We start from the raw sequence: 27,533 nt of genomic DNA, 5'->3' as shown, positions 1-27,533 counted from the left end.
CCAGCTTCCCAAATTGCACTTACACAGCATTAGGAGACCCATGTACCTGACAGAACATGATCCTCTCCTAACTTTATTTATATTTCATTACTTTTTGTTTTGAAATTAAAGAAGTATTACCGTTTTGATAAGAGGTTTATAGAGAGCAGAGAGATAACATACTGAGGAAAACAAGCACAGTCACGCCTCAAAGTGTTTTCCACGTTCTGAGTCGCAAGGTTTATAAAGTGCAGCCAGGAAACATTGTGAGATGAAAATATGCTAAGCTTCACTACAACAAAGAATTTTCTTAGAAAAGGTGCGGGGATATCGAGGAAAGTGCCAGATTTACGTTTACACAGCAAAAAAATCATAAAGACCGAACAGAACAGGGATCTTTTCTAGAAAACACTGAAGGATAACCTAATAAAGATATTTAAAATTATGAGGCTTGATACGGTAGATGGAGACAATAACCCGACCGTTCCAAGCAGTGGTGGCCATGATGAACGGATTGCTGCTGCACTCAAAGATTCCTGACTCAACACTGCTGCGCATTTCATCCGGGATCTCCGATCTTGGCTGTTACAGGAATGTGTAGTGCAGCGTCCCTCAGGGAACTCCGTCGGAACAGAGTAGAGTCACAAGACAGGAGACATCCTCTTTTTATGGCACTAGCTGCTGTATGGCAAGTTTAAAGGTCCAGTATTTGAATGTTAGTGAATGGATGAGTGAATGAGCAGGTGGGTAGCCTGGTCAGATTGAGGGGATAGTTGGGTGGTTGGGGGGGTGGTATTCGGGTCAGTTGTGGAATTGCCCAGCTGTTAGGCTAGGTTTTAAAGTGTCTAATGTTTCCTGGGTAAGTTCAGTCCTGTGGAACCATCCCAAGTCTCCGACTCTAGGTCAGTGTTGGGAAATTTGTGGATGGTCCCTGGAAGCAGGGGAATTGCCCATTGGAAGTTTAAACTTCTTGGGCAATTCCCATATAGGTCTGCATGGCAGGGCTCCTGCAGGATCCTGATGTACTTCTTCAGTCGTACTCTAGTCTCTGGGAGATTCGGCCAAATGTTTCTACTCATGGGAGAATCCAAAACTAGGTGTCATAAATAAAAGATAGTCACTCTCTCCCACTAATAAATATATATGTCACTAATAAATTCAATAAAGCATTCGGGAGAAACAACACAGAATGGTCAGAATGTGAATCTGCTACCACGTAGACTTCAGCAGTTCAAGAAGACAGCTCACCACAACCTTCTCAAGACCAATTAAGGATGGGCAATAAATGCTGGACTAGCCAGTGACCCCCACATACCATGAGCAAATAAAACAAAACATGGCATAGTTGAGGCGAATAGCATAGATGTATTTAAGAGGAAGCTTGATAAGTACATCAGGGAAAAAGGGGATAGAAGGATATGCTGACAAGAGTTAGATGAAGTAGGGTGGAAGGAGGCTCATGTGAAGGATAAACACCGGTATAGATCAGTTGGTTTGAATGGTCCATCTCTGGGCTGCAATTTCTATGTAGTATATGTTGCAATATTTGATATTTTCAACCTTGAAAATAAAAGCAGAGTGTCTCAATATATATATATATATATATATATATATATATAAAAAAGGTGCAGCTCCTACTGTGATCAAAAATAAACAAAGAAACCAAATAGTTATTCCTGAATCCAAGGTTATTTTGATTCTTTACCGACCTGGGCCCACGCAGTTCGATCAGCAATGGCCCAATTTTCTCGACAGTGATTTGATACACTGGATTCTTCTTGTAGCTGTCTCTGTAATTCCCACATCCTCCTGCACTCTGACCTTTCCACTGACCATTTACCTGGCACAATCACACACACAGAAAAGCTTTGATAATGCAAGCCATGGAAATTCCAGAACAGACATTTCAGCATTTGCCACTCTTGTAACAGGTAATGAAAATCAAATCAACAAAACTCTTTCATCCCTGATGGTTCTGCTATATCAAGGGCTCTTCCATTTTTAAACTGCGGGACTGAGTGAACAGACAGAAACATCACCTGAAATTATTTGAGTATCAGCAGTGAACCATCTGTAATAGCTGCACGTAATGTTGCAGCCGAAAATACAGCAGTTTCGAAATGCACAGAACCTTGCATCAATAATGAAATACATAGAAGTTACAATACGGAAACATGCCATTCGCTCAACCCATCTGTGTTGGCATTTACTCTCTATCCATGCTTATAGTTCCAATCACATTTACCCACCCTGTTCCCATATCCCTTCATCCCCTTTTACATCCACCTATACAATCTAATCTTGAATGTTGACAATTTTTGCCTCAAACATCAACCCTGTAAAGTAAATTGCATAGCCTCAATTTCTCATGTGAAAAGTTTCTCTTTCATTCTGTTCTAAATCTTCTATTTATGGACTTTTGTTCTACTGGAAATAGCCTGCTTCTCTCTACCATCTCCCATCTTGTCACAATCTTAAATACTTCTATTAGACAACCCATAATCTGCATTCTAACAAAAAATATAGAAGTGTGTCCAATTATTAAGAAGTCAATCTTATGTGACTTAAGTGATTCAAGGTGACTGCCATTAATGATAAAGAACAGAATTACATTCCTGATATATCAGTTGTGCTGTAAACACACTTGGAATACGTAGAATAGGCAGGATGTTATTTTGAGGATAAAGTTCCATGAAAACATTTACCCCATGAAATTTAGGGGCAACTAGATTGAACAGTCAATTCCTAATATTATGATTGCCAAGTGCAGTAGCCAACTCCCAGTGCAGTAACTGGAAAAATGCAACCAGGCGAGCAAACTCATCCACAGCACATTAAGCGTCAGGGTGGTGATGTGACAAGGATGGTTATTTACTGAGAAATAATATGCTGCCTTTCACAGACTTAATGAGAGTAGTTGTGTTTGAACAAAGCATTATACCCAAAAGAGTCATCTATCTTCATCTTCTGGGCTTTGGTGAACTGCTAAAATTCTAAGGGGGGACAGGACTAAGTTGAAAAGCTCCTTCAAAGAGCTGGCACAGGCACCATGGGCTGAATGGCCTCCTCCTGTTTGGCAAGAAGTTTCTATGCTGTGGAATCCAAGTGTTTTCATGGAATCATAGAAATGTTCTCATTTTAATTATGGACAGCAGTGCCACTCTATTACAAAAACAGAAAATGCTGGAAAAACTCAGCAGGTCTAGCAGCTTCTGTGCAGAGAGAAACAGAGTTAACATATTGAGTCTGTATGACTCTTCTTAAGAGCTGCCCTCTATTCCCTTTCGATAAGCAAGAACTGCCTTTACTGGCTTAACTTAATGAAGGTTCTTCATCAACTTTGAAGGAAAATTATCAAATGGAAAAAGTCAGCCAATGGAAAACATCCATCTCTGTTTGGGAAGACACACTGCAACTTGCAACGACACCATGAATTCATGGGACCCTTCACAAGCCTGAAGATTGAGTGCCAGGCTGCATTGTGTGTTAGATCGGTGACTTTGGGTTAAACTGACAGCTCTTATTGCTGCGCCTCAGATCTCCTTTAGCTGATTGGAGATTTATGGAGTTAACTTTTTTTGACAACTATCTTGCACCATTCCAAACCATACCAGGACACACACTATTTAAAAAATATTACAGCTCTACTCCTAATCCCAGCAACCACATGAAAATATCAACAGATACACATACAATTTTAATCTGACATTTGTAAGCCAGAAAGACTCACCCTCTTATAGTGCGTGTATGGAAATGGGATTTTTGAAAATGTGTATTTGCACATAGCGTATACCTGTTAGAAAGAAAAAAAAAATCCCATGACTGATCAACATATTTTCTGTTAATTTGTGCCAGTAGATCAGAGTTGAGGAAAATAAACTACACAGCTTAGAGATACTCAATATCCCACAGAAGTGACAGACTAACAAATCATAATTTATAAGGAAACTATTCAGCAGCATTTTTTCAATTTTAGTCACGGTTTATTGTTTTTAAATCATATTTTTCTTCAATTTGTTTTTCTTCTCTCCAGAACGCATTGATTTCCTGTTAGGGTCCATTCACTACCTGGTCCCTTACATTAATGACATGTGAGTCCTGACAGCGAGTGGGAATGGGCTATGCAACCCTTTTCTCAAGCAACCCTTTCACCCTCTCCCCTTTCTTTGATGCAGGGTTACCTCATATCCACTGGCTGCTGTTCCAAACCACAACTTACTACCTTGGCACTAACAGTTGTAACTCTGTGCCTGGATAGCACTTTTGACTCAGGTTGTGCGTTCAGGTACCATTCCAGTGACTTGAGCACATAAATCTAGTCTGACAGTTCAAATCACTACTGAGGGAGAGTTGCACCGTTGGCGGTGCTGTCTTTCAGGTGAGACATTGAAACAAGTGCCGGTCTGTCTTCTCAGGTGGACTTAAAAGTTCTTGCTATTTTGAAGAAAAGCAGGGAGCTTTTCCAGGTGCCCTAAGCATTATCTGGTGACCAAAACCAATAAAATAGATTATCTGCTCATTACCGCATTGCTGTTTACTAATTGGCTGTTGTGATTGCTACATTATAACAGTGACTACACTTCAGAAGTAGTTAATTGGCTGTAAAGCACCTTGGGATGTCTTGAGGTTGTGAATGATGCTACAAATATGCAAGTATTCTTTTCCTGGTTTCCTACTACACTACTGCCCCTCGTCTCTAGCCCTGCCAGTTTCTTCCAGTCACACGTATTTTTCTCACCACTCCCCCTCCCTACAACACCCACCTGATTCCAATGACTCAGTGTACAGATCTCATGCTTCCACCTTTGACTCAACTCATTCCTACCAGGGCCTAGAATCAGTCAGCTATATAGCAAGGGCCAAATGACAAACCTGTTAGGCAGATAGGTAGGAAGGAAGGAAGAAATTGCATTGTTTAGTATTTCATTATGTCTTTCAGAAATCCTGAAAAAAAAACTTCACACAGAAGAGCTTTGAAGCGCAGCCACTTGGGTAGGAACCAGTCTGGACACATTGGGCAGAGTATATAATTTGACTGAAATAATAGTTTTAACCTACAGTTAGTAGTGACAAAGCGAAAGCGATGCAATACCCTACGTACCCTGAGCGTGTAATGGATGGTGTTCTGCTTCTCATATTGAGACACCACTAAGGTAAACGTATTTGTGCCTGGCGTGGTCAACTTGATCTTTGTCAGGTAATGAGGGCTGTTTATTCGAATTCCATCAATGTATGGTGCAGGATCGCCTATAATTAAATATAATATTTGAAATTAAATCTACCTAACTAGGCTAAGAATTCAGCATATGCAACCCAAGAATAGCTCTGAATTTATCTGGTACAGACTCATAACTGACAGCAATTATAGTTTTAATCTTTAATTAGTAATACCATAGTCTTAATCTTCATTTAGTAACACCATTCATAAAACAACAGTCTTACATGCTTGGAGTATGTAGGGCATTGTAATTAGGTAGCAATCTGGCTCTAATACAGAGACACTTTAATGCAAATATGTATCCCTGGGGCAGTCATATTGAAGGAGATCTAGAGAGACAGAATGAAGGACAAATTTAATGTGCAATCAGGAAAGGAGGTGACAAGGAGGCGGCAACCTCTCACTACCTAATTGTTACTTCTATAGTTAGCCCAGAATATTAAAATCTCATTATATTTTTAATACTGACAGCAGTGTGATGCAGATTTATTACAAAAATTAACATGTGTGCAGATCAAAGATTTTCACATCCCAGCACTTATGGTTCAAACATACACTTGCTCCGTTACTGTAGGATTTCTGGCACATGTACAGCTCTCAGATACCTCTAAGCCATTGCTAATCATTTCATTGCCTTTCTTCAGCTACATAACAGGAGGCCTGACCATATTTTTAACACCAGCAGCAGAATGTTGAGAACAAATTGACCACAACACTAAATGCAGTTGCTTTGCACCAAAATTGGTTTCCTGCAAAATCTTTGACTTTCACCAGTCCAAAAACATTGTTGAATAACAGACTATTTATTTATGTGACTGCTCTATATACAAGAAAATATGCCCGTGCCCGCCCGCCCGCCTTGCTGCCATGCGGTGATTGTGCTCGGTGCTGCCACAGAGCCAGAGGGACTGGGAGAGAATGAAATCCCCCAAGATAAAGGAGGAGAAGACGGACAGGGTGGAGTATGAGGAGTCGGAGAAAACCTACGAGGAGCTGGTGGCGAACGTCAATGCGATTGCCCAGCCGCTGGCCTCCAGGAAACTGAGCAAGAAGCTGTACAAATGCGTGAAGAAAGCTGCAAAAGTGAAGCAGATACGCCGTGGAGTGAAGGAAGTTCAGAAATTCATCAACAAAGGGGAGAAGGGGATTGTCATACTGGCTGGTGATACTCTGCCGATTGATGTTTACAGCCACCTATCAATCTTGTGTGAAGATAGCAGCCTTCCTTATGCTTATATCCCTTCCAAAATGGATCTGGGAGCTGCTGCAGGATCCAAAAGGCCAACGTGTGTGATACTGATCAAACCTCATGAAGAGTACCAGGAAGCTTACACTGAGTGCTTAGATGAGGTGCAGTCACTAAACCTTCCTGTATGAAGAAAGACTCCAACAAGACTCTTAACCATCTGCGATGGACATTGAATGTGTTGTCACAATATGCTGCACTGGATGAATGATATCTGTGAAATGGATAGTTTCTTCCTGCCAGTTGCAGAATTAGTTATTTTCAATGCTTATTAAGTTTTTTTTTTATCTGAAAAAGAAAGTTGCCTGTTTTCTTTGCGTTCCGAGGGTTGTTCACTTGGCTTAGGACAATGTCAATGAAACTAAAAATCCTGGGGCTAATATTTTGGGTTGGGTGAACATTGGATGGGTGAAGATGATTGTGTTGTTTGTCTGATAGCATCAACAAGAGCCACAAACCATTTCAGTGATTCGGTCTCGCCTAGTAATTTTAGCGAGTTACTAGTGCTTCAACAAGGCTGATCTGCAGCTCAGCTTTCTTGAGGTGGGGGAAATTTGCAGAGCCACACTATCAGTATTCCTTTAAAGGGGAAACAATCCTGAGAGTTGGAAAACTCTGAGCAACCAGCAGCAGGCAAGAGGAGTTGCATTACTCCTGGCCTATCCCCCTTATAAAGAGTGACACTTTTTTTTTGTTGCTGTTTTTGGAACCGCCTTCACTGGTTCCTTTAAGGAGACTGCTCTATATTCAGTGCCATTGGAGTTCAACAAATGGTTTGGAATCCCCAGCAACTGTTTATTGTTCTTGTATATCACAAAAGAATCTCTCTTTTTTTGTGAGATAACATAAAATACCATTCAGATTAATGTGTTCACTTTAAAACGAGTGAGGGTGTTTCAATATGTGTCATGGCCTAGTGGCAAGAATCATAAATATTTCCAATTCATCTGTCCAGCTTGTCAGGTTTATGTAAAATGCACTTGGAAATTTCTCTTGTACAAGTTAGATCAAGAGTCTCACTTTTGTACCAGCTACAGCAATTTGGTAAATATTTTTATCTTTTGTACAAAGTTTGCAAAAGTCTTTAATAAAAGAAAGTGATTAATATTTGTTTTTTTTCAAACACTGTAAGCAAATGAAAAAAAAAAAATAAAAGGTCTGAAATCACCCATTTACCAAACCCTGAACTGACTAGTAGTTCAACGATAAGGTCCATATAACAGTCAGGAAATTACAATAACATTAAATGGTACCACAAACATTTCACAATATCTGATTAATTTGTTAGCTAACATGGTAAAGAGACATAATTCTGGAGGTAGAGGTTTGTGGGACCTCCCACAAAGTCTGTTTCCTAGCCACTGTTTCCATCCTCCTCCCTGGCCATTATCTCAGGTAAAGGATGACTGCTCCCAAACTTGCCGTGATTTGACCCTTAACAGATCCCGAACCCATATTCCCTCCATCAAAAAGACTGTCTACTTTCACCTCCGTAGCAGCTTCTGTCTCCAGCCTGCTTTTGTTACCTCTAGACTCAACTATCCCAATGCCCACCTGACCGGCTTACCATCTTGTACCCTCCATAAAGCTAAACTCATCCAAAAGTCTACAGCAAATATTTGAACTTGTATCAAGTCCCATTCATCCATAATCTCTATGCTTGCTGATCTACACTGGGTCCTGAACCACAACTTCCATTCCAAAATTTTCATTCGTCTTCATATTCCTCCATAATCTCACTCCCTTATAATTCTGTAACCTCTTCCATTCCTACAAAGATCGGATAAATCCGGTCTCTTGTGCATCCTGGATTTCCTTTGCATCATTAACGGTGGTCATTCCTTCAGCAGCTTAGCCTTCAAACTCTGGAATTCCTCCGCTAAGCCAATTTGTCTCTTTACTCTCCTTTAAGATGCTCCTTAAAAACCTATCTTTTTGACCAAGTTTTTAATCACTTGCCCTAATACCTTCTCTGGCTTGGTGTCAAATTTTGTTTGATAATGCTCCTGTTTAACCCTTTGAGGCATTTTACTATGTTAAAAGTTGTTATATAAATACGGGTTGTTGCAGTAGAGATTTAAATTCAGATTATCTGGTCGTTTATGGAACTTGGCCGTGCACAAATTGGCTGTGACATTTGCCTACAAAACTGTGATCAACTCTAAATCCATTTCTAATCCCAGCCTTTAATTTAATTCCTAACCCAAAAGGACAATTTAAAAAAAATAAAATTAATTAGCTGATCTACCATAAATGGATTTATCAAAAATTCCATTTCACATTTCTACAAACCTGTGGAATGACATTTTTTTAAATCTCAAATTTGCTCGAGGCTTGTGGATTTCATATTTGTGTCCTATAAATCTATGCTCACAGTGCAAGTTAAATGAACCTGATTGGATTTCCACTATTCATTTTTAATCCCGCTTGCTCAGACTACACTTGGTCTTTGATCTGGTATGGCACCATGAGAGATCAACAAGTACAAAAATCCTTTGGGATCCTTTTCACTCTTTATAGTCCATAATTCTATCAGGTCTCCTTGTTCATCATTCACTGAACTTCTCCACTCACTTCTGTACAAATCACATTCCTTATAGTGTCCAATTTAATATAGTCAGTCAGGCTTGCGGTTTGGTGCATTTGCGTGTACTGGAAGCTACATATATTAATACACAGGGCTCTGTTCTTTGCAGACAGAAAGGACAAGTACACACACTGCATCTATTGCAGCTAACCAAAATAGGTGACATCCATTTGCTGGTTCATTCCCCATGGCAATATCTTGACCAGTGTCAAGCTGTCTGGTTTAAATTTCAACCAATACTTAGCAGCAGTTAACTGTCAGTCATAATCAATTGATGCATTCTCCATGGCAATGCCTCTACCAATCAGAGTCCACTTGCCAACCAATCAGCACTCTCTTCTCATACAGTATAAATATGTTGTTTCCCCGGACATCGGTATTTTCTTGTGAATTATCCTGATGAGTGCAAGATGAAAAGCTTCGACAAAAAAGTCTCTATTTTTTCAGTAATACAGTTTATTATGCTGGACTTTAAAATATTTCTGCTTTGGTTTTAAGTTACTTTAGAATTCCTTGTTCTTGGGCTTGCTATATTACTTTTTGTAGTGATTTATTCCCTTTCTATATGCAATCAGAATGGTTTAAAAAAAAAACATTATTCTTAAGTTTTATGCACTGGCTTCACTTTATCCTTCCCAGAGCTCCTCTAAAATCCTATAGGTCTGCCATTTCCATAAAGGTCATACTTACTTGGATAGTAAACCTTCTTTCCTCCAGTCTGGTAAACTACCAATGTTATAAATTCTCGATTGTGGGCAAAATCATCCTGTAATAAGAATATAAACTTAGCAATTAGGTTAAAGTGTGAAAAAGTTTCATAGAATTCTTATAAACCTTACAGCATAGGTAAAAGCCTTCTGCCCAATGCACCTGTGCCAGGTCTCTGAAAGAGCTATCTACTCAGTCTCATGCCCTTTAAAGAAATTCAATTATATGTTTGCTTGCCTTTTAAAAGCTATTATCAATTGTATTTCCATCATCATTTCTAGTAGAGCATTCCATGCCCCAATAACCATCTGGACAAAAAAAAAACTGCACTCCCTTTATTCTTTTGATGATCTTAAATCTATTCCTTCCAGTTAATGACAAGTGGAAACAATTATTTTTCAATAAGCTCATCAAAACCTTTCTGGATTTTGAATATCTCTATCAGATTGCTCTGCAACCTTCCATGTTACATTGAAAAGAGTTCCAATTTTTCTGGAATCTCCTCATAACCTAACAGTCTCATGCGCGCTATTATCTTAGAAGATATTTTCTGTACCCTCTCCAATGCCTTAACATTCCTCCTAAATTTATATAAAGGCAGAACCATGAAAATTTCATACAAACATAAAAAGATTTACAGTGCAAAAGGAGGTCATTCAGCCCATTGGGACTGTGCTGGTTGAAAGAGAGTTATAGAAAGAGAGTCCAGTCTAATTCCATCTTCCAGCACTTGGTCCGCAGCCCTGCAGGTTATAGCACCACAAATGCATATCCATTTTTAAAAAATATGATAAGAGTTTCTGCCTCTGCCACCCTTTCAGGCAGTGAGTTCCAGATCCCCCACCACCATCTGGGTGAAAACATTTCTCAATTCGTCTCTAGCTCTTCTACCAATTGCTTTAAATCTATATCGCCTAGACATTGACTTTTCTACTAACAGATAGAGGTCCCCTCTATCCACTCTATCTAGACCCCTCAATGTTATACACTTCAATTAAATCCCCTCAACCTCCTCTGTTCCAAAGAAAACAAATCCAGCCTATTTAATCTTTCTTCATTGCTAAAATTCTCCATCCTGGCTATTCTTCATAAATCTCCTTTGTAATGCAACCATATCCTTCATGTGATGCTATGACGAGTTCTCTAGTTGCACTCTAATTAGTGTTTTATACAGTTCTAGCATAACCACCCTGCTTTACATTCTAGGCTTCAGCTAATAAAGGAAAGCATTCTGTATGCTTTTTTGATCACCTTATTCATGTCAGTCTTGCTACCATCTAGGATCAAAGGACATACACTCCAAGGTCCCTTTGTTCCTCTATGCTTTGCAGAAACCTACCATTTATTATATATCCCTTGCCTTGTGTGTCCTCCCCAAAATGCCTTATCTCACATTTCTCTGGATTGAATCCCATTTACCACATTTCTGCCCATCTGACCAGTCCACTGATGACTTCCTGCAGCCTAGTTTCCTTCCTCACTATGTCACGAAGAGATTAACGTCTATAATATTATTGGAAATTATTTTTAAAAATACTGTATGGGTGTCTTGTCTGTGTGTGTGTCTTAATTGGATTAAAGCCATCTATTCTGGGTGCTTTGATGTATAGAAAGGAGGAGGTTTGAAATGGTAATTAGATAAACATGGGGAAGTTTAGAAACATAGATGTCGGGTACATTTGCATTTGTTGAATAAACCATTCAAGGCTGGGGGTGAAATCTTGCACCTAGCTAGAAGACGCCAAGCAACGTGTTTATTTTTTTCAGCTTACTAATAAAATTGGTGGAATCAAAGGGTGTTATTGTTAGAAGAGGTGAAATTAAAAAACCTAGTAATAAAATGGAAAATTTACATTCAAAGGGGAAGCTAGGTATAAACAGAAAGGAGTTTGTGTGTGTAAGAGGAAGCATTTAAGATCTAACCAGCTTGTATGCCTGCAACTGTGTCTGCAAGGAACCTCATTTTGAATTTGTAAGGTCAAATGTCTGTTTAAAGTCTATAGGTTATTGTTGCCTTGGTGAAGATTTATCTGGGAGTGAATTATTTGGCGATTTGGAGTTTAAAGGTTATTAGGGTAGCAATTTGTGGACCTGTATGTGTTTGTTATTAAATTAAATGTTTAAGTTTTATATAAAAAATCTCGAGGCCTGATGGTACTACTACTGAATTCAAAGCCTGCATCTCGAAACATACAAATTGCAAAAATAGATTATGACAATTGTTTCAAGTTTCCCTCTGGGAAAACCCTTACCATCAGCTGTGTCATAACAACTATCAAACACATGACAAATTTTCTTATCAAGAAACTTCTTAATCATGCACCCAATATGGAGAGAAACTTCAGAATGCTTCAGCGTAGAGGGATCTGTGTATCCTTGTGCATGAATCGCTGAAAGCTAGTATGCAGGTACAGCAGGTAATAAGGAAGGCAAATGGAATTTTGGCATTTGTTGCTAAAGGAATAGAGTATAAAAATAGGGAAGTGTTGTTGCAACTGTACAAGGCATTGGTGAGACTGCATCTGTACAAAGCATTGGTGAGACCGCAACTGGAGTACTATGCACAGTTTTGGTCCCCTTACTTGAGGAAGTTTGTAGTTGCATTGGAGGCAGTTCAGAGGAGGTTCACTACATTGATTCCAGAGATGTGGGGCTTGTCCTATGAGGAGAGATTGAGCAGTTTAGGCCTATACTCGCTACAGTTTAGAAGGATGAGAGGAGATCTAATTGAGATATATAAGATGCTAAAGGGGGTAGACAAAGTAGACGTGGAGCGGATGTTTCTCCTTGTGGAGCATTCTATAACGAGAGGCCATAGTTTTAGGCTAAGGGGTGGTAGATTTAAATCAGAGATGAGGAGGGATTACTTTTCTCAAAGGATGGTGAATCTGTGGAATTCACTACCTCAGAGTGCAGTGGATGTCGGGATGCTGAATAAATTTGAGGAGGTAGACAGATTTTTAATTAGTAATGGGTTGAAAGGTTATGGGGAGAGGGCAGGAAATTGGAGTTGAGGCCAAAATGAGATCAGCCAAGGTCGTATTGAATGGCAGGGCAGGCTCGAGGGGCTGAATTGCTTACTCCTGCTCCTAGTTCCTAAGTTCAATATCTGTGTTGAAATCACTAATATATAACACACAGCAAGGGATAGTACTGAGCCCCGAGGAACCCCTCGGAGACAGTCTTCCAGTCACAAAAACACCAGTCTGCTATATCTCTTTGTTCAGTGTAACTGAGCCAATTTTGAATCAAACTCGCCACTTTTTCTTTGATCCCATGAGTTTTTAATTTTCTGATCAGTCTGCCATGTGGGACCTTGTCAAAAACATTGCTAAAATCCATGCAGACTACATCAAATGGACTACCCTCATTGACATCCCCCCACCCCACCATTACCTCCTCAAAAATTAGATCATGTTAGTCAGACATGATCTTCCCTTGGCAAATCCATGCTGACTGTCCTTGATTAATCCATGCCTTTGTAAAATACGATACATATGTTCAGAATGTTTTCCAATAATTTGCCCACTGTTGAAATTAAGCTGACTGACCTGTAATTCCTCCTTTTTTAAACAACGACATAATGTCAGTGGTCCTCCAGTACCATGCCTGCAGCCAGAGAGGATTGTAAAATGGTGGTCAGAACTTCCACTATTTCTTCCCTTAGCAGCCTGGGATACAATTTCTTCCAAGCCTAGTAATTTATCCACTTTCAAGGATGCTAGACACCTTAATATTTCTTCCCTCACTATGTTTATTAATCCAATATTTCACATTCCTTGTCTCAACTACAATGTTCGCTTCGCTCCCCTTCTTTTGTGAAAACAGATGCAAAGTATTTATTAAGAACCATACTCATGTCTTTGCCTCCACAGACAAGTTACCTTTTTGGTCTCTAATTGGCCCTACTCTTTATGTATTTATAAAACGTCTTTGGGTTATCCACGATTTTATTTGCAATTATGTTTTGATGCCCTCTCTGCTTCCCCAATTTCCTTTTTAATTGCACCACTTCACTTGTGATGCTTCTCTAGGTTTTCTGCAGTACTGAGCTTTTGGCATCTGACATAAGCTTTTTTTTTGCTTTAGCTTACTCTGTATGCTCTTTGCCATCTAGGGGATGTCTAGATTTGAGAGTCCCATGGACAATGGCCTCCCTCCCACCTCAGGTTGTTCTGCAGCTTCTCAACGACATCCTTGACCCTGCACCAGGAAGGTAACGTGCCACCCTGGAGTCATGTTTTCAGCTGCAGAAATGCCTGCCTCTTTTGCTAACAATCGACTTTTCTACCATTACTTCCTTCACTCCTTTCTTCGCAGCCCGTGGAACAACAAACCTTTCACATACTGCAACTTTTAGGGAGACGAAGAGAAGGATGAGGATTAGCTAATTTCTCTCAATACGCATTATGAATTGCATTGTCAAGGGGCCCCATGCTACAGTCAAGTCTATAATTCTAGCCTTTTATTTTACACAAGAGCTCACGGACATGACAAATTACAATAATGCAACATACTTTATTTCAGCCTTCTGCATATGTTGCTCTCAAGCTCATTATTAAATGCGCAAGTGCAGCATGGATGGATTTGGCCTCTTAAATTCTCTGTGCCCCCAGACAGCCTCCAGCCACAATATCCCAGTTGAAACCAGAGCCTTACCACGTGGAAAATCACAGACACAATTCCTGACTATTTTGTGCCACAGTGATTTAGAAGACCAGGAACACAAGCTGCCACAGGAGTTTACCTTCTTTCTAAAATAGATTACTTCCCCTTTCCTTCCCTGTACAGCATTTAAAGCTTTGCTGCATCAGTCCACAGCTTGGGGGAAAAATACATTTTAGAGGTACTCTTGGTAATCAGTGGAAAAAACGATTGTATATTATTGAAGGGTTGGTAATCCAGGCTGAACGCAAAAGAAAGGTTCCTTCACATAAGATTGATGGCCATTGTGACAAAATGTTTTCTGTATCACAGAATTCAACATAAATATCCCTCTTGCCAATCTCCTCTCAGAAAACATTTTACAATGTGTCCTTGAGGGCGTGCTGAGCAGATTTACCAGAATGGTTCCAGGGATAAGGAATTTTAGCTACAAGTTTAGGTTGTAGAAGCTGGGTTGTTCTCGTTGGAGCAAAGGAGATTGAAGGGAGATTCGATAGGGGTGCAGAAGACTATGACAGGTTAAGATAAGGTAGTCAAATTCCCATTAGATGATGCAAAGACTAAGGGAGACAGATTTAAGGTATTGAGTGATCATGATGGCAAAGGAGACCGCTCAGCCCACTGAATCCATGCCAGCTCTCTGTAGAGCAGTCCAGTCACTTCCATTCCTCGACTCAATCCCCATAACCCTGCAAGTTTAGGTTCCTCAAGTGCCCGTCCAATTTCCTTTTGAAATCGTTCATTGTCTCTGCTTCCACTAGCATTGATAGCAGCGGGTTCCAGGTTCTTTACCATAGGACCTGCACGTAAATATTAATGTACAGAACAAAAGTGGAAATTGCTGAGCTTTCCACCAGACTAGATGCACTACATCACCAGCATAGACACAACAGACTGAATGGCCTCTTTCTGGGTTTGTCATCATTCTTTGATTAAAGATAAAGGCTTGCAAATTGCAAAAGCATTCTAATGTGGCAGTAAAGAGATAGATCAAGACAGATACGTAATGTATACAGAGCGCATATTGCTCGTATCGTCAGAGTGACTGCAAAGGCATGGATTCCAGGGATTCAATTAGCATTTGAATTAAGGTGGTGCAAAAGATGTTAGGGTTGTAGCTAAACCAGGCCAGCCAAGTAAATGCCTCAACAGCCTCTACTACCTGCTTACCTTGTCAATGATGTGTCTCGTCAGTAGAACCCAAACTACAGCACCACCTTGTGGACACTGCACCTCCAGTTTGTACTGTGGGTTGTTAGCCAGGCTGTACACATCTTTCACAGGCCCTTGCTTTGCATCCCAAGTACTGTGGAAAAATTGTTATTTTGTGATTCAAGGTGAAATAATATGAAAGAATTAAGCAGCTGATTTAAATCTGTTTTGTTGGTGATAAATAATACCCACAGCAAAGAATGCTGAAATGCAAGTTATTCATGGATTATTACCTGATAGGCAACATTGATCTCTTTTGACTTCATCCATTGTAATGCAGGGTGTGGGCTAGGCAGAGGAACAATTGAGTGAGGAAAGGAAAATGAGGCAGGCAAAATGCAGCAGTCAGATAAAGTGAAGAAGCAGAGGAGGCTCTGGAACTTCAACAGCACACTCGAAAGGTCAAAGAAACTGGGTTGGTGGTTGGGGGTAGGTGGAGGGGATTCAGGTCAGCTGGGAGAAGTCATTTGTATCACGTACAGAATTAAAAGTAGGAAAGAACGGTCAAAATAATTTTTGAAATAGGAAGTTAAAATTAAAAGTAGAAAACAAAAAAAAAGCTTCCTTAGATCTGACTGGTGTATGGGAGTCACAAAACAACACTGCTCAATCAGCAAGATTTTAGGATCACTACAATATTAACTAATTATATGGATAGAAAATATCTCCTAAATAGGAAACTTTACTCTGGCAGAGCGAGGAGGAATTTTTAAAAAATTTTATTTGCCAGATTGTCATTGATATGCTTTTAAATGTCATATTAAATATAATATAAAAAACAAATTTATAAGTTAGAAAAATGTAATGCTGGAATCTGAAGAATCTCTCAGCAAATATACTTCATTATAAAGCCAGGAATAGGGAAATAACTTGTTTAGATGGAGACCACCCTTACAAAGCAAATACAGATTGTTAAGAGGAAATGACTTTGCCTGAATAGAGCAGTCATAATGTAAAGGACACATTAGTGGCTGACAAGTCAGTGAAGATGATACAGGTGATGTCAATAAGAAAATAAACTGTAATTTATATCATGGTTTATCGTGTCTCAAATAAAAAACATGACTATGAAGCTGTCATATTGTAGTTAGACCCCAACTGATTCACTAACGTCATTTGAGGGAAGCAACCTAGCATCCCCACCCAGTCTGGCCTACATGTGGCTCCAATCATAGAGCAACATTGCTGACTCAAACTGCCTTCTCAAGCAGTCTAGCAAGGCACTCAGTTGTATCAAATCATTACACAGATCATCACAAATCCTTACATGGACTGTAATGGCTCAAGATGGCCCACCACCTTCTCAGCACAACTAGAGACAGGCAACAAATGCTGGCCTTGCCAACAACACTCACATCCTGAAAGTCTCAAAGCACTTCAACAAATTACTTTTTAAACATACCCACTTTTATGTGGACAAAAATAACCACTAAAACTTGCATACAGCAATGTACAGGAGCAGGAATGTCTTGCAGCAATTATACAGGGCCTTGGTGAGACCACACATGGAATACTGTGTGCAGTTTTGGTCTCCTTATCTGAGGAAGGATGTTCTTGTTATAGAGGGAGTGCAGCGAAGGCTTACCAGACTGATTCCTGAGATAGTGGGACTGACATACGAGGAGAGATTGAGTCGTTTAGGATTATATTCGCTGGAGTTCAGAAGAGTGAGGTGGGATCTCATAGAAACCTATAAAATTCTAACAGGACTAGACAGGGTAGATGCAGAAAGGATGTTACTGATGGTGGGGGAAGTCCAGAACCAGGGGTCACAGTCTGAGGATACGGGGCAGGCCATTTAGGACTGAGATGAGGAGAAATTTCTTCACCCAGAGAGTGGTGAGCCTATGGAATTCGCTACCACAGAAAGTAGTTGAGGCCAAAACATTGTATGTTTTCAAGAAGGAGTTAGATATAGCTCTTGGGGTGAAAGGAATCAAAGGATATGGGGAGAAAGCGGGAGCAGGCTATTGAGTTGGATGATCAGCCAGGATCATAATGAATGGTGGAGCAGGCTCGAAGGGCTGAATGGCTTACTCCTGCTCCTATTTTCTATTTCCTATATCCCACAATCAGCAAGTGAGGGGAAATGGCCATTCAGATTTGATGGAGTTGGGATGAATGTTGGCCAGGCTGCTGAGAGGACTCTTACAGCAACTCTAAGAGTTGCTATAAACAACACTGATATCTTTGATGCCCACCTGCATCCTCTGACAGTGCAGGATTCAGTCTATGCAAGGTCACACTACCCTCAGAAACGAAAGAAATTAAGTACTGCAAGGCACAGTGTTAACTAACCTGTGAATATAGGTTGACTCTTTGAACAGTGCAGGATTCCAACTCAAATAAATTACATCATAGTGCCGGCAAAGATCCTCCCAGTTAATCCAGAAAATTCCTTAAAGGCGCAAGAGTTTACAAAATTAAAATGTGTAACAAAGAGTGCCTCTGCAACTTTCAACTTGACACACTGAGCAAAACAACTTTTTAATACATTGTTGGCAGCTTGCAAAACTTCAAGTCCTTGGACTCAGTAAAGCTACTAGGGTATAAAGGATGGTCTTGTAGGAGCAGTAGGAGGAAAGTAAGGCAAGGATACAAATAACCATACAAAGCCTGTCTCAAATTTCTGTCCACTGAGGTTAATGGGCAGAAAATTGGGACAACCTTTTTTAGGCATATGTGGTCCTTGCATGATTTTCCTCTACACTCTTCATCCAGGAAATCCTTAATGTCCCAGTGCTACAAGTGGAAATCTGCACTATTTAAGACACATGTGGAGGCCCAAAGATACAATACAGCTGTTGTGTTAGTACTAAAAACAAGAGGAAACCACTGTATGAAAATTGCCCCTCTCCCTGTACTACAAGAGCTTACCATTGTCTATTTTCTGTGCCGTTTTGGGATCAAAGTTCAAATATTTCTGCAGAGCTGAGGTCCAGCTTTTCTCATCCTTGTCACTGTACCGCCCTTTCCATCTCAAATGACTCCATGGATTTTTAAGCTGAAGAAATTTAAGACCCTAAAAGATAGCAAAAACAAAAAAAAATTCAAAAATCCAAACACTTAAGAAGCAACACAGCAAATTCTGAGAACTACTTAAAATATAGACACCCTCCTAAAGGGATGTGAACAACCCAAGGAAGGCTTCTGGAGAAACACAAGTGTTAACAATAAACTTGTGTGTTTTTTAAACAGTTTTCAATACTTCAGCAACTTAGACTTTGGTTACAGGCCTTACCTTGAGATCAGATCTAGAATTTACGAAAGTTAAATTATATTTAAATATAGTTAGCATCTTTTTGCGCAGTACACGGGAGGAAGTAAATCTATAATATCTGGTACTTCGCATGTGCTTTTCTCAAATCTTATTTCCTGAAACGCAAACCTAATAGAAACCACTGAGAACAACTTAAAGAAAAGGTTTCCTTGTGACACTACACATCGGTAATCAAGATCGAGTGTAGCTTTCCGACTAAAATAAAGGAGGAAGAGGACCAGGTCATGCAGACATAATTCACTTCCTATTTTAAAGAACTAATTCTATCCTTATTTTTAAATTCCAGAGAACTGAACACAAAAATCTAGGATGGGATCCCAGTGCAGCAGAGGGAAAACTGCATTGGCAATGGTGCTGTCTTTCGGATGAGGTGTTAAACCTATTCTCTCAGGAGGACGTAGACGTTCCCCTGGACAACATTATCCCCCAATCAAGCATCACTTAAGAAAATACCTAGTCATTATCACATTGCTGTTTGGGGGAAACCTACATAAAACAGCTGCTGCATTTTCTACATTATAATAGTGACTACTGTTCAAAAAATACTTCATTGGCTGTAAAGCGTTTTGGGATGCCCTGAGTTCGTGAAAGACACTACATAAATGCAAGTGTTTCTTTTTTATATTTCTATTATAAATTCCTATGTGCACAGCTGGGTGGGAATTTGCCTACCTAAACCTGTCATGCTGTAATTACACCCTCCCAGCAGTGATCGTACTCCAGCACCTTCATGGAGGGCTGGGGGGAAAGAGGGAAAGAGTGTAATGCTCTATGGCAAGTTCCCACTGGCAATTTCCATGATAAAATCAATCACAGGAATCAATAATGAAAAAAGTTAGCAGGAAATGTTCATGAATACAATATATTAATTGATTAATAGATATAGATGCATTAAGATCAGATGCTATTATTAACTGTGAAGCAATGCAAGACTGATACCAACCTACTCACCTGCACATGCATTTAGCTATGGTAATGGAACTACAAAGACCCAAAGGCTTCAGTCCCTTGTATCAGACTACCACAGCAGCAAAAACCAATACCACATACTGGAATCACTTTCTTTCACCATTCAAGCCACTGTCCAGGGTTCACACCTCCCTAGTCATTGCTGATGGGTACTAAGCTACATACAGTGTTTACTTCACCCCTAAACTATAAATCTAACACCTTTTCCTCTGTGTAACATTTAAAAATATCTGTTTAACTAAGCAACCATTAAACAATAAAAGATGAATTAAACATTTTCTCTTGATCTTGCATATTGAGGTTAATTTACCCAGTGTTGTAACTAAGTGCAGCTATACCTGTTCATTCATGGCAACTCAAAAAGAAAAAGAAAATGCCTCAATAATTAGTTAATTTCAATGTAAAGTCAAGAGTTGATGCTATATTCATTACAGGTATGAAATCTCCATTGTGGGATTTAACTGTGGACAATTAGCTTAGAAGGTAAACCATATGTTCTCAGTGTCCTCTATAATAAAGTGGGTGAGGCATAGCTGAAACTCCGATGGCATAAACATCACTTACCCACATGGATTCATTCCAGTGACCCCATTATGTACTGAGTTAGAAGGGATAAAGAGTGTATTTTAAACTGCTCATCAAGTTGGGCAGTGATACCGACAACAGATCAAATCGGATACCAAATCTGCTGTTAGGACTCCCATTAAGGATCTAATTGTACCTGGAAATGGGCTGGCCCATTCTGTCTGCTGCATGTGGAAACATTTTGTTACCTTGTATTCCCGGATGTCGAGAACAGCATATGCGTGTGTCGGTACGAGCCCCCATTGCTCTCCCTCTTCCTCACTCATAATGCCGGTCGCTGTGGTAATTAGAACATCTCCCTTATGAAACCTGTTGAATTTGGACATATTAAAAAATATTCTCAAAGCACTGACTGAAGCCCTTTGAAAGCCTTTACTGATGCTTCAACAGTGGTCTAAGGTTACCTTTGATACAGCATTCTGAAAGTGCCCTCGTAATCAAACTTCTGATTGTCCGAATGCATCGCAATTCGCTCTGGTATCCAGCCAGTCAAAGCATGAAGATCAATGTTCTGCAGTGTTAAACAAAATGCACAATTTTATAGACTACGTTATATGGCCAGAATTGGAAGCCAAATGCACCGAGCTTCAAAGATTTGAAACCTGATGCCTTTGATTTGGTCACATGTGGTTCAAAATACAATTATGCTTTTATCTGAACACTCAAATTACATCACACCTGGATATGAAATAAAATATTACAGGCACCAAAAACATCCGAACCTCTTTGCAGCTAGAAATGTACAGGAGGTACAAATTATTGACCTAAACTTTTGGGGTCCACTAAAGTCAAGGCTGCTGACAGACTTATTAGAAGCGAACTTGGGGTTCTGTTTAAAACAACTTCCATTACTGGAAGGGTGATGGAAGGCTGCTTATAGCACCAAGAGTCCTGGGTGGCACAGCAAAAGCATCTCCAAAGCATTCTACTGGCAAACTAGAGAAAATTGCTTATAAAATAAAACCAGAAGGTGATGGGAAAACTCAGCAGGTCGGGCAGCATTTGTGGAGAAAGAGTGAATGTCGAGTCCAATATGACTCTTCTTCAGAACTCGAAGTTAAATTATATTTAAATATACTTAGCATCTTTTTGCGCAGTACAAGGGGAAACCAAGTAAATCTATAATATCTGGTGCTTCACACCTGCTTTTTTCAAAGCTTATTTCCAGAAATGCAAACTTAATAGAAACCACTAAGAAAAGCTTAAAGAAAAGGTTCCCTTGTTGCAATGCACATCGGGAATTGAGTGTCGCTTTCCGACTAAACAGGATTGGAAGGCAAAGGAGAATTGGACCAGGTCATGCAGACATAATTCAGTTCCCATTTTAAAGAGCTAATTCTATCCTAATTTATAAATTCCAGAGAATTGAACACAAAAATCTAGGGTGGTACTCCAGTGCAGCACTGAGGGAAAACTGCACTGTCAGTTTTGGATAAGATGTTAAACAGAGGCCCCGTCTGTTCTCTGAGGTGGACGTAGACGGTCCCACAGATGAAGAATCATATTGGACTTGAAACATTAACTTTATTTCTCTCCCCACAGATGCGGCCAAACCTGCTGAGTTTTTCCAACACTTTGCAATTTTATTTCAGACTGCCAGCATCTGCAGTATTTTGCTTTTATTATGGAAAATTGGTTATTTGCTTTCACAATTAAAAGTCTAATAGGCAGAACCGGTTGTAGAAGTAGTATTGACAGCCTTGAGTTTTAAATTTTTAATGACATAATAAGTGGGTTTAATCAGTCTCACGAGCAATTGAGAAAGACTAGCAAATGTGATTATTCTAATCGTTAACAAATTACAGCCTTATAAATTAACTGAGAAGTTATAGAATAAATTAAAGTTATACTTAATGATCTTCTGCCATGCTGTTACTGCCAGTTATTCCAATAACAATCTTCATTCTTAGATAAAAATAAGCTATTTCTCTCCTTTTCATTAGTGTCTAGCTGCTTGACTCCGATTCTCCAACTCTTTGTCATTGATATATGTCTCCTCTCCCTTTCTCTGGCTTTTGCACTCAGTTTGTCGCCCTCTTTCCGCAAATCTACCTTCATCATTGCTTCTTCTCCAATCTCGGTGTATGCTTTCCAGCCAATTCCCTATCTCAACCCCCTTTCTTTCCGCAGACCTCACACAGATTCTTAATGTCTTTCTCTGTAGGAATCTTGCACACTCCATTTCCACTGACTTTCAGCAAAGTCCTTGTTCCACAGCCTAAGTGTGAAGCAAGTTACTGGGCAGCCTCATGTTCAATGCACTCCTAGCTCCATTTACAGGCACCATGTCAAATCTGAGTCTCAATTCAAGTATCCTTGAGTGTAAAGAACAAAATTCTGCTGGTTGCAGCATCAACTGCTCCCTTTTGCCACATTCAGCAGGTTTTGTTCCCTACATTACAACAGCGTCTATGCTTTAAAAGCACTGTTTTGTTTGTGAAGTGCTGATGGACATCCTGAAGTCATGAAAGGTTCTATATAAATGGAAGTTCTTTCTTCCCTTAAAAACAAACCACCAGCACCCTCACACCGATTGGTGATTAAAACAGAAATATTGGGATGAGCTGGGAAAGGTAACATACAACACAAAAATGGATGATATTTACAATCATTTTTTCTCAATTCACATGTGTGGGCATTTGAAATTAGTTTGTCTATTTTGCAGCATCACTTCAGTAATAAAGACATCAATCATTTGCAACAGTGCCAATAGTTATATCAGAGGAGAATGAAATCAAGGTAGAAATCACGATTAATACTTACAGAGTTGGAGCCTGGAAAATCATATCCTCCCATAACCTTCATGTAGGCCTTTTCGATCAAAGAGACCCAAAGTTCATTCTTGTTATTGGAGTATGAACACAGCAGCTCACCATTGTGATCCACGGGCAAGTAGTCATCAATGACCACCTGTTTGGAAGCATAATTGGGAAAAAGAAACAATTAAACTTCAGTGCAATATTTGTGACAGGTCAAACATTTTAAATCATTCTACAGTCAACAGGCCACGCAATGGTTGTAGACAGGTGGAAGAAATGCATAAGGAAATATTTGGCCACATAAAAAGGACCACCTCCTAACTCACTGACTGCAATGTAGGAACAAAAACCAGTGAACTAGCAATCTCCAATATAAAATAGATCCATTGATGACTAAACCCAGATACAGAAGATATATGAATTACCTTTAATGGATAATCTACTTAATGCAGAGAAACTGACCAGGCTACAAGATTGACAGCACCGCACTGCTGTTGATTAATTCTAGCATCTTTGGTTAGCACTATAATTTAGATAAATCCAATAAATCCATAAGGCATTCAGGAGAAATTTTTATACCTAGAGTGGTCAGAATGTAGAACTTGCTAGCACATTGCGTAATTGAAGTGAATAGCATAAACATTTACGGGAAAGTTAGATAAGTACATGAGGGGAAAAGAAAGCGAATGGTATGCTGATAAGGTTAGACAAAAAGAGGTACAGAGCAAAAACACCAGCATGGACCAGTTGGGCTGATGGCCTGTTTCTCTGGTGTAAATTCTTCATGATGGGCAATGGGTTCCAGCTGATGCCAAAGTCTTTTCTCTGGATGTATTTCTGAGCACAATATCCAAGGACATTTTTTTTAGCAATCTCAAGTCTCAAGAGTTGTGGATGATGGACAGGAGAGAATAAAGAGTGACATAAAATCAAAGAAAATATGGATCACAAAACCAGATTAGGGTAAAATACTGAGTAAAAAGACAAATAAAACAAAATAGCAAGGCAAAAAGAGAAGAACTATTCTTATCAACTAGAAATAATTTTTACATTGAGAATTGCCGAACCTTTACTAGCAAATTAATTGATATTTTGCTTTTAAACCTTTAATGATTTTTAAATTGATTAAACAGTAGTTATAAACTATATCCACAGGTTAACGTGTCTATTACCAATACGTATTCACTACATATAAACACAAAATGTCTAGTCCCCTCAGTGTCTTGGCTTGTTAAGCTGGAAAATTATTAAGTCATACAGAGAAAGGAAAATCTCAGGTTTGATCCCTGGTCCATGTTGAGCTAGCTGGTTTTAACTGACAGTGCACAGCTATTAAGGTGCGGAGCTGGGGAGAAATAGCTAAGCTTCTAATTCCTAATCACTAACCAATGACTCAGAGTCAAACAGTCTGAGTCTAGGCTCATATAAAAGTGGACTGGATATTTGTTCAATGTACTGAAGCAAGCAAGTGGAACCAGAGTCGATACCTTCTAATTACGAGAAAGGGAGGGAAGCAAACTGACAGAGAAAGGGAGGGAAGCAAACTGACAAGAGAGAAAACAATTGATTACATCATTTGGCTTAATGGTCAAGAGTGTGGAGATAGGCTTACCTTTCTGGGAACACCATTGATATGGAGCTTTACCATGTATTTCCCACAGGGATTATACTCCGGCTCACCTTTCCTATTCTGAGGATAAATAATACTGCCGATCGAAATATAAAGAAAGGTAAACAGATATTGAACGTACGATGTCAAGGTTACATGCACTCAGCTCTACTATCTTCTCCTTTTTACTTTGTGCAAGGTCTTTTTATGCCATGTACAATCCTCTGCCTGGGAGCAGGGTAAGCGTTTCCCAGGCATCTACTAATGACGTTCTCCTACTAGCTGCTCATGGGTGTTTGGGAGCAGTCTGGAATCATTCCTACTGAGCTTTCCTCCCACTAAGGATATGCCCAACTTCTGCTCAGCACTCCTGTTAAATCCCAGAGCTTAAATCAAGAACTAGGTAAGTGTAGAACAAAAGATACAAATCTACACCATAACCCCGCGCGGCACCATTGGCTGCTGTATCATCACGTCACTAATATCCTACAAATCATTACGTTTTCCACCTTGGTCTGTCATGCACAAGTGTTGCTGTGCAGAGAGCAAGAGATAAAGTTCAAAATATCCTTGCTTCTCTATGTATACAATTACAACAACAATTTGCATTGTATAGCACCTTTATTATAGTAGAACTTCCTAAAGTGTTTAATAGGAAAGTTAACAGACAAAATTTGACAGTGAGGCGGATTAGGAGATACCCAGGGGACCACTTACGAGAGATCTATATGAGTTATGGTCTGTTATAAGCATTTGAAAATAAAATCGTGCAAAGAAACAAAGGTTAACTACCTTGTGATTAACTTTTTATTGTAACGTCTTTCATATGCGGCACCGATGGCTAGGGAGGCCACAAAAGAACAGTCTGATACCACTGTCTGAAAATGAGAGTGTTTAAAAGATTAATCAATATCCATATACATTTTGGATTGGTAAATAGCCAGCCAGCTGCTTCCTCATTTAAACCCAACACATCAAGATAGGAACTATTCTTACAGCTGCAGGGCATGCTTTCCCAAACATCTCCTGCAGGGGGCAGTCATTGAATGCTGTGATATGTGAATTCTGGCATCTACCATTGCAGAAATGTTATAAGTACAAAAGACAATTAGACCAGAGGAACTGACCTTACATAACACATCATTTATGAAGGCAAGCAGGCAAAACTACATTGGCATTTTTCAAAAACCGTTGGGAACAAGAGCGAGACAGTCTGTCCTGCCATCCAATTAGATCATGGATGATCTTTATCTTAAATCTATTTCCCCGCCTCAGCTCCATACCCCTTGACATGTTTATTTGCCAAAGGTTTATCAATCGTAGATTTGAAAATTTCCATTGACACCCCCCCCTCCAACATCCATAGCTTTTTGGGAGGAGGTACTTTCTAGCATTGCTAGAATTGCTCAGTTAGAAACAGAACAAAATGGAATTGGGCAACAAGGTCCTTATGAACTTAACTGACATTTAAAACAAGTAAAAGTGAACAGATGAAAATGACCTTAAAAGACTGACCTGCTTTATACTAAAACTAGACACAGTATAGATCATTGTAGGGTTGTTGCAGAGGTCATCTGGTCGGACCCATCGGGAAAATAATGCTTTCTGCTTTGGTGACAATACCAGTTTGCCAGCTCTGTCCCTGGAAAAACAAGAGATGACTTCGTAAAGCAGATCTCCCTAACCGGCGACTGGAGTGGAGAGGAGCTCTTCTTGTGGGGAGACAGTTCAGAGTGGAGGTAAAGGCCCATGACTCAGGGTGAAAGTTGATATCTAGCTGAGACTTTGCAGACACTAAGGCTGGATGTGGAGCTGGTGGCTTGATTTACAAAAGAAAGTCAAATTTTTAAAAAAAGGTTAAACAAGGACTGGCCTGGGACAGGGATGCAGGCAAAGATGAATGTAAGCTTCCTAAATTGAGTTTAAGACTTGTGGAAGCTTGTGCCTGTTCACATATGTTTAGTGAAAAGCAATGTTCAGAGTTTTGCAAATAATCACCACCACTGGTTTTCCTAAACATCTGATTACCTCAACATTGTTGTTAAATAGGTAAAGCCTTAGGTCAATAAATTTGATGGTTTGATGAGGGAGCTGTGCTGTTTGAAAAATCCTGGTTGCAGACTGCTGCTTAAGTGACTGGCTTTATATCTCTTTAAACAAAAACTTGTTTTGCAGCTGTAACAAAGTCTGGTACCTGGAGGGAGACAGAATAAACACTCCCTCATTTTCTATAAATAACAATCTCCCTTGACATTACTTATGGTAAGTCAGATAATATTGTTTTGAAGCACAGAAGTTCTACAAAGTGCCAGCCTTGGCTCAGTGATAGCACTCTCACCCGAGTCAGTATTGTAGGTTCAAGCCCTACTCCAGAGACTTTAGTACATACCCTAAATTGACACTTCAGTACAGTACTGAGGGAGTGATGCAATGTCAGAGGTGAGAAGTTAAACTCTCGATTGGATGTAAACAATTCCATGGCATTATTCAAATAAGAGCAGGAGCAATCAATGTTTATCCCTTAACCAACATCATGAACGGATTACCTGGTCATTATTCTCACTGCTGTTGTGGGATCTTGCCGTGTGTAAATTGGCTGTTGTGTTTCTTACATTACAATAGTGATTATATTGAAAAAGTATTTAGCTGGTTGTGGGGTGTCCTATGGTTGCAAAAGGTGCTATGTAAATGCAAGTATTTCCTTTGCAAAACGTAA

General features: G+C 39.6%; 1 protein-coding gene and 1 pseudogene across 2 annotated transcripts in view; one reads left to right on the top strand and one right to left on the bottom strand.

The window, feature by feature from the left end:
• The window catches only part of capn7 (calpain 7), a 40,710-nt gene that overhangs the window by 3,362 nt on the left and 9,815 nt on the right, over window positions 1-27,533 (bottom strand). The window contains exons 7-19 of the mRNA XM_078539384.1: window positions 26,333-26,459; window positions 25,610-25,695; window positions 24,821-24,914; window positions 23,213-23,359; window positions 20,854-20,960; window positions 20,638-20,758; window positions 18,493-18,637; window positions 17,914-18,013; window positions 15,574-15,709; window positions 9,721-9,796; window positions 5,081-5,226; window positions 3,710-3,772; window positions 1,689-1,819 (exon numbers count right to left, since the gene is read on the bottom strand). Coding sequence (XP_078395510.1) covers window positions 1,689-1,819; window positions 3,710-3,772; window positions 5,081-5,226; window positions 9,721-9,796; window positions 15,574-15,709; window positions 17,914-18,013; window positions 18,493-18,637; window positions 20,638-20,758; window positions 20,854-20,960; window positions 23,213-23,359; window positions 24,821-24,914; window positions 25,610-25,695; window positions 26,333-26,459 — 1,479 coding nt within the window. The remainder of the gene's footprint in view (window positions 1-1,688; window positions 1,820-3,709; window positions 3,773-5,080; window positions 5,227-9,720; window positions 9,797-15,573; window positions 15,710-17,913; window positions 18,014-18,492; window positions 18,638-20,637; window positions 20,759-20,853; window positions 20,961-23,212; window positions 23,360-24,820; window positions 24,915-25,609; window positions 25,696-26,332; window positions 26,460-27,533) is intronic.
• On the top strand, window positions 6,061-7,550 carry LOC144679093 (H/ACA ribonucleoprotein complex subunit 2-like protein pseudogene; annotated as a pseudogene). Its single transcript, XR_013576244.1, has one exon. The product of XR_013576244.1 is annotated as an H/ACA ribonucleoprotein complex subunit 2-like protein pseudogene (transcript).

The sequence above is a fragment of the Cetorhinus maximus genome, chromosome 3 (genome assembly GCF_964194155.1).
Source record: "Cetorhinus maximus chromosome 3, sCetMax3.hap1.1, whole genome shotgun sequence".
Taxonomy (NCBI): Eukaryota; Metazoa; Chordata; class Chondrichthyes; order Lamniformes; family Cetorhinidae; genus Cetorhinus; species Cetorhinus maximus.
This window is presented reverse-complemented; position numbering and strand designations above follow the sequence as displayed.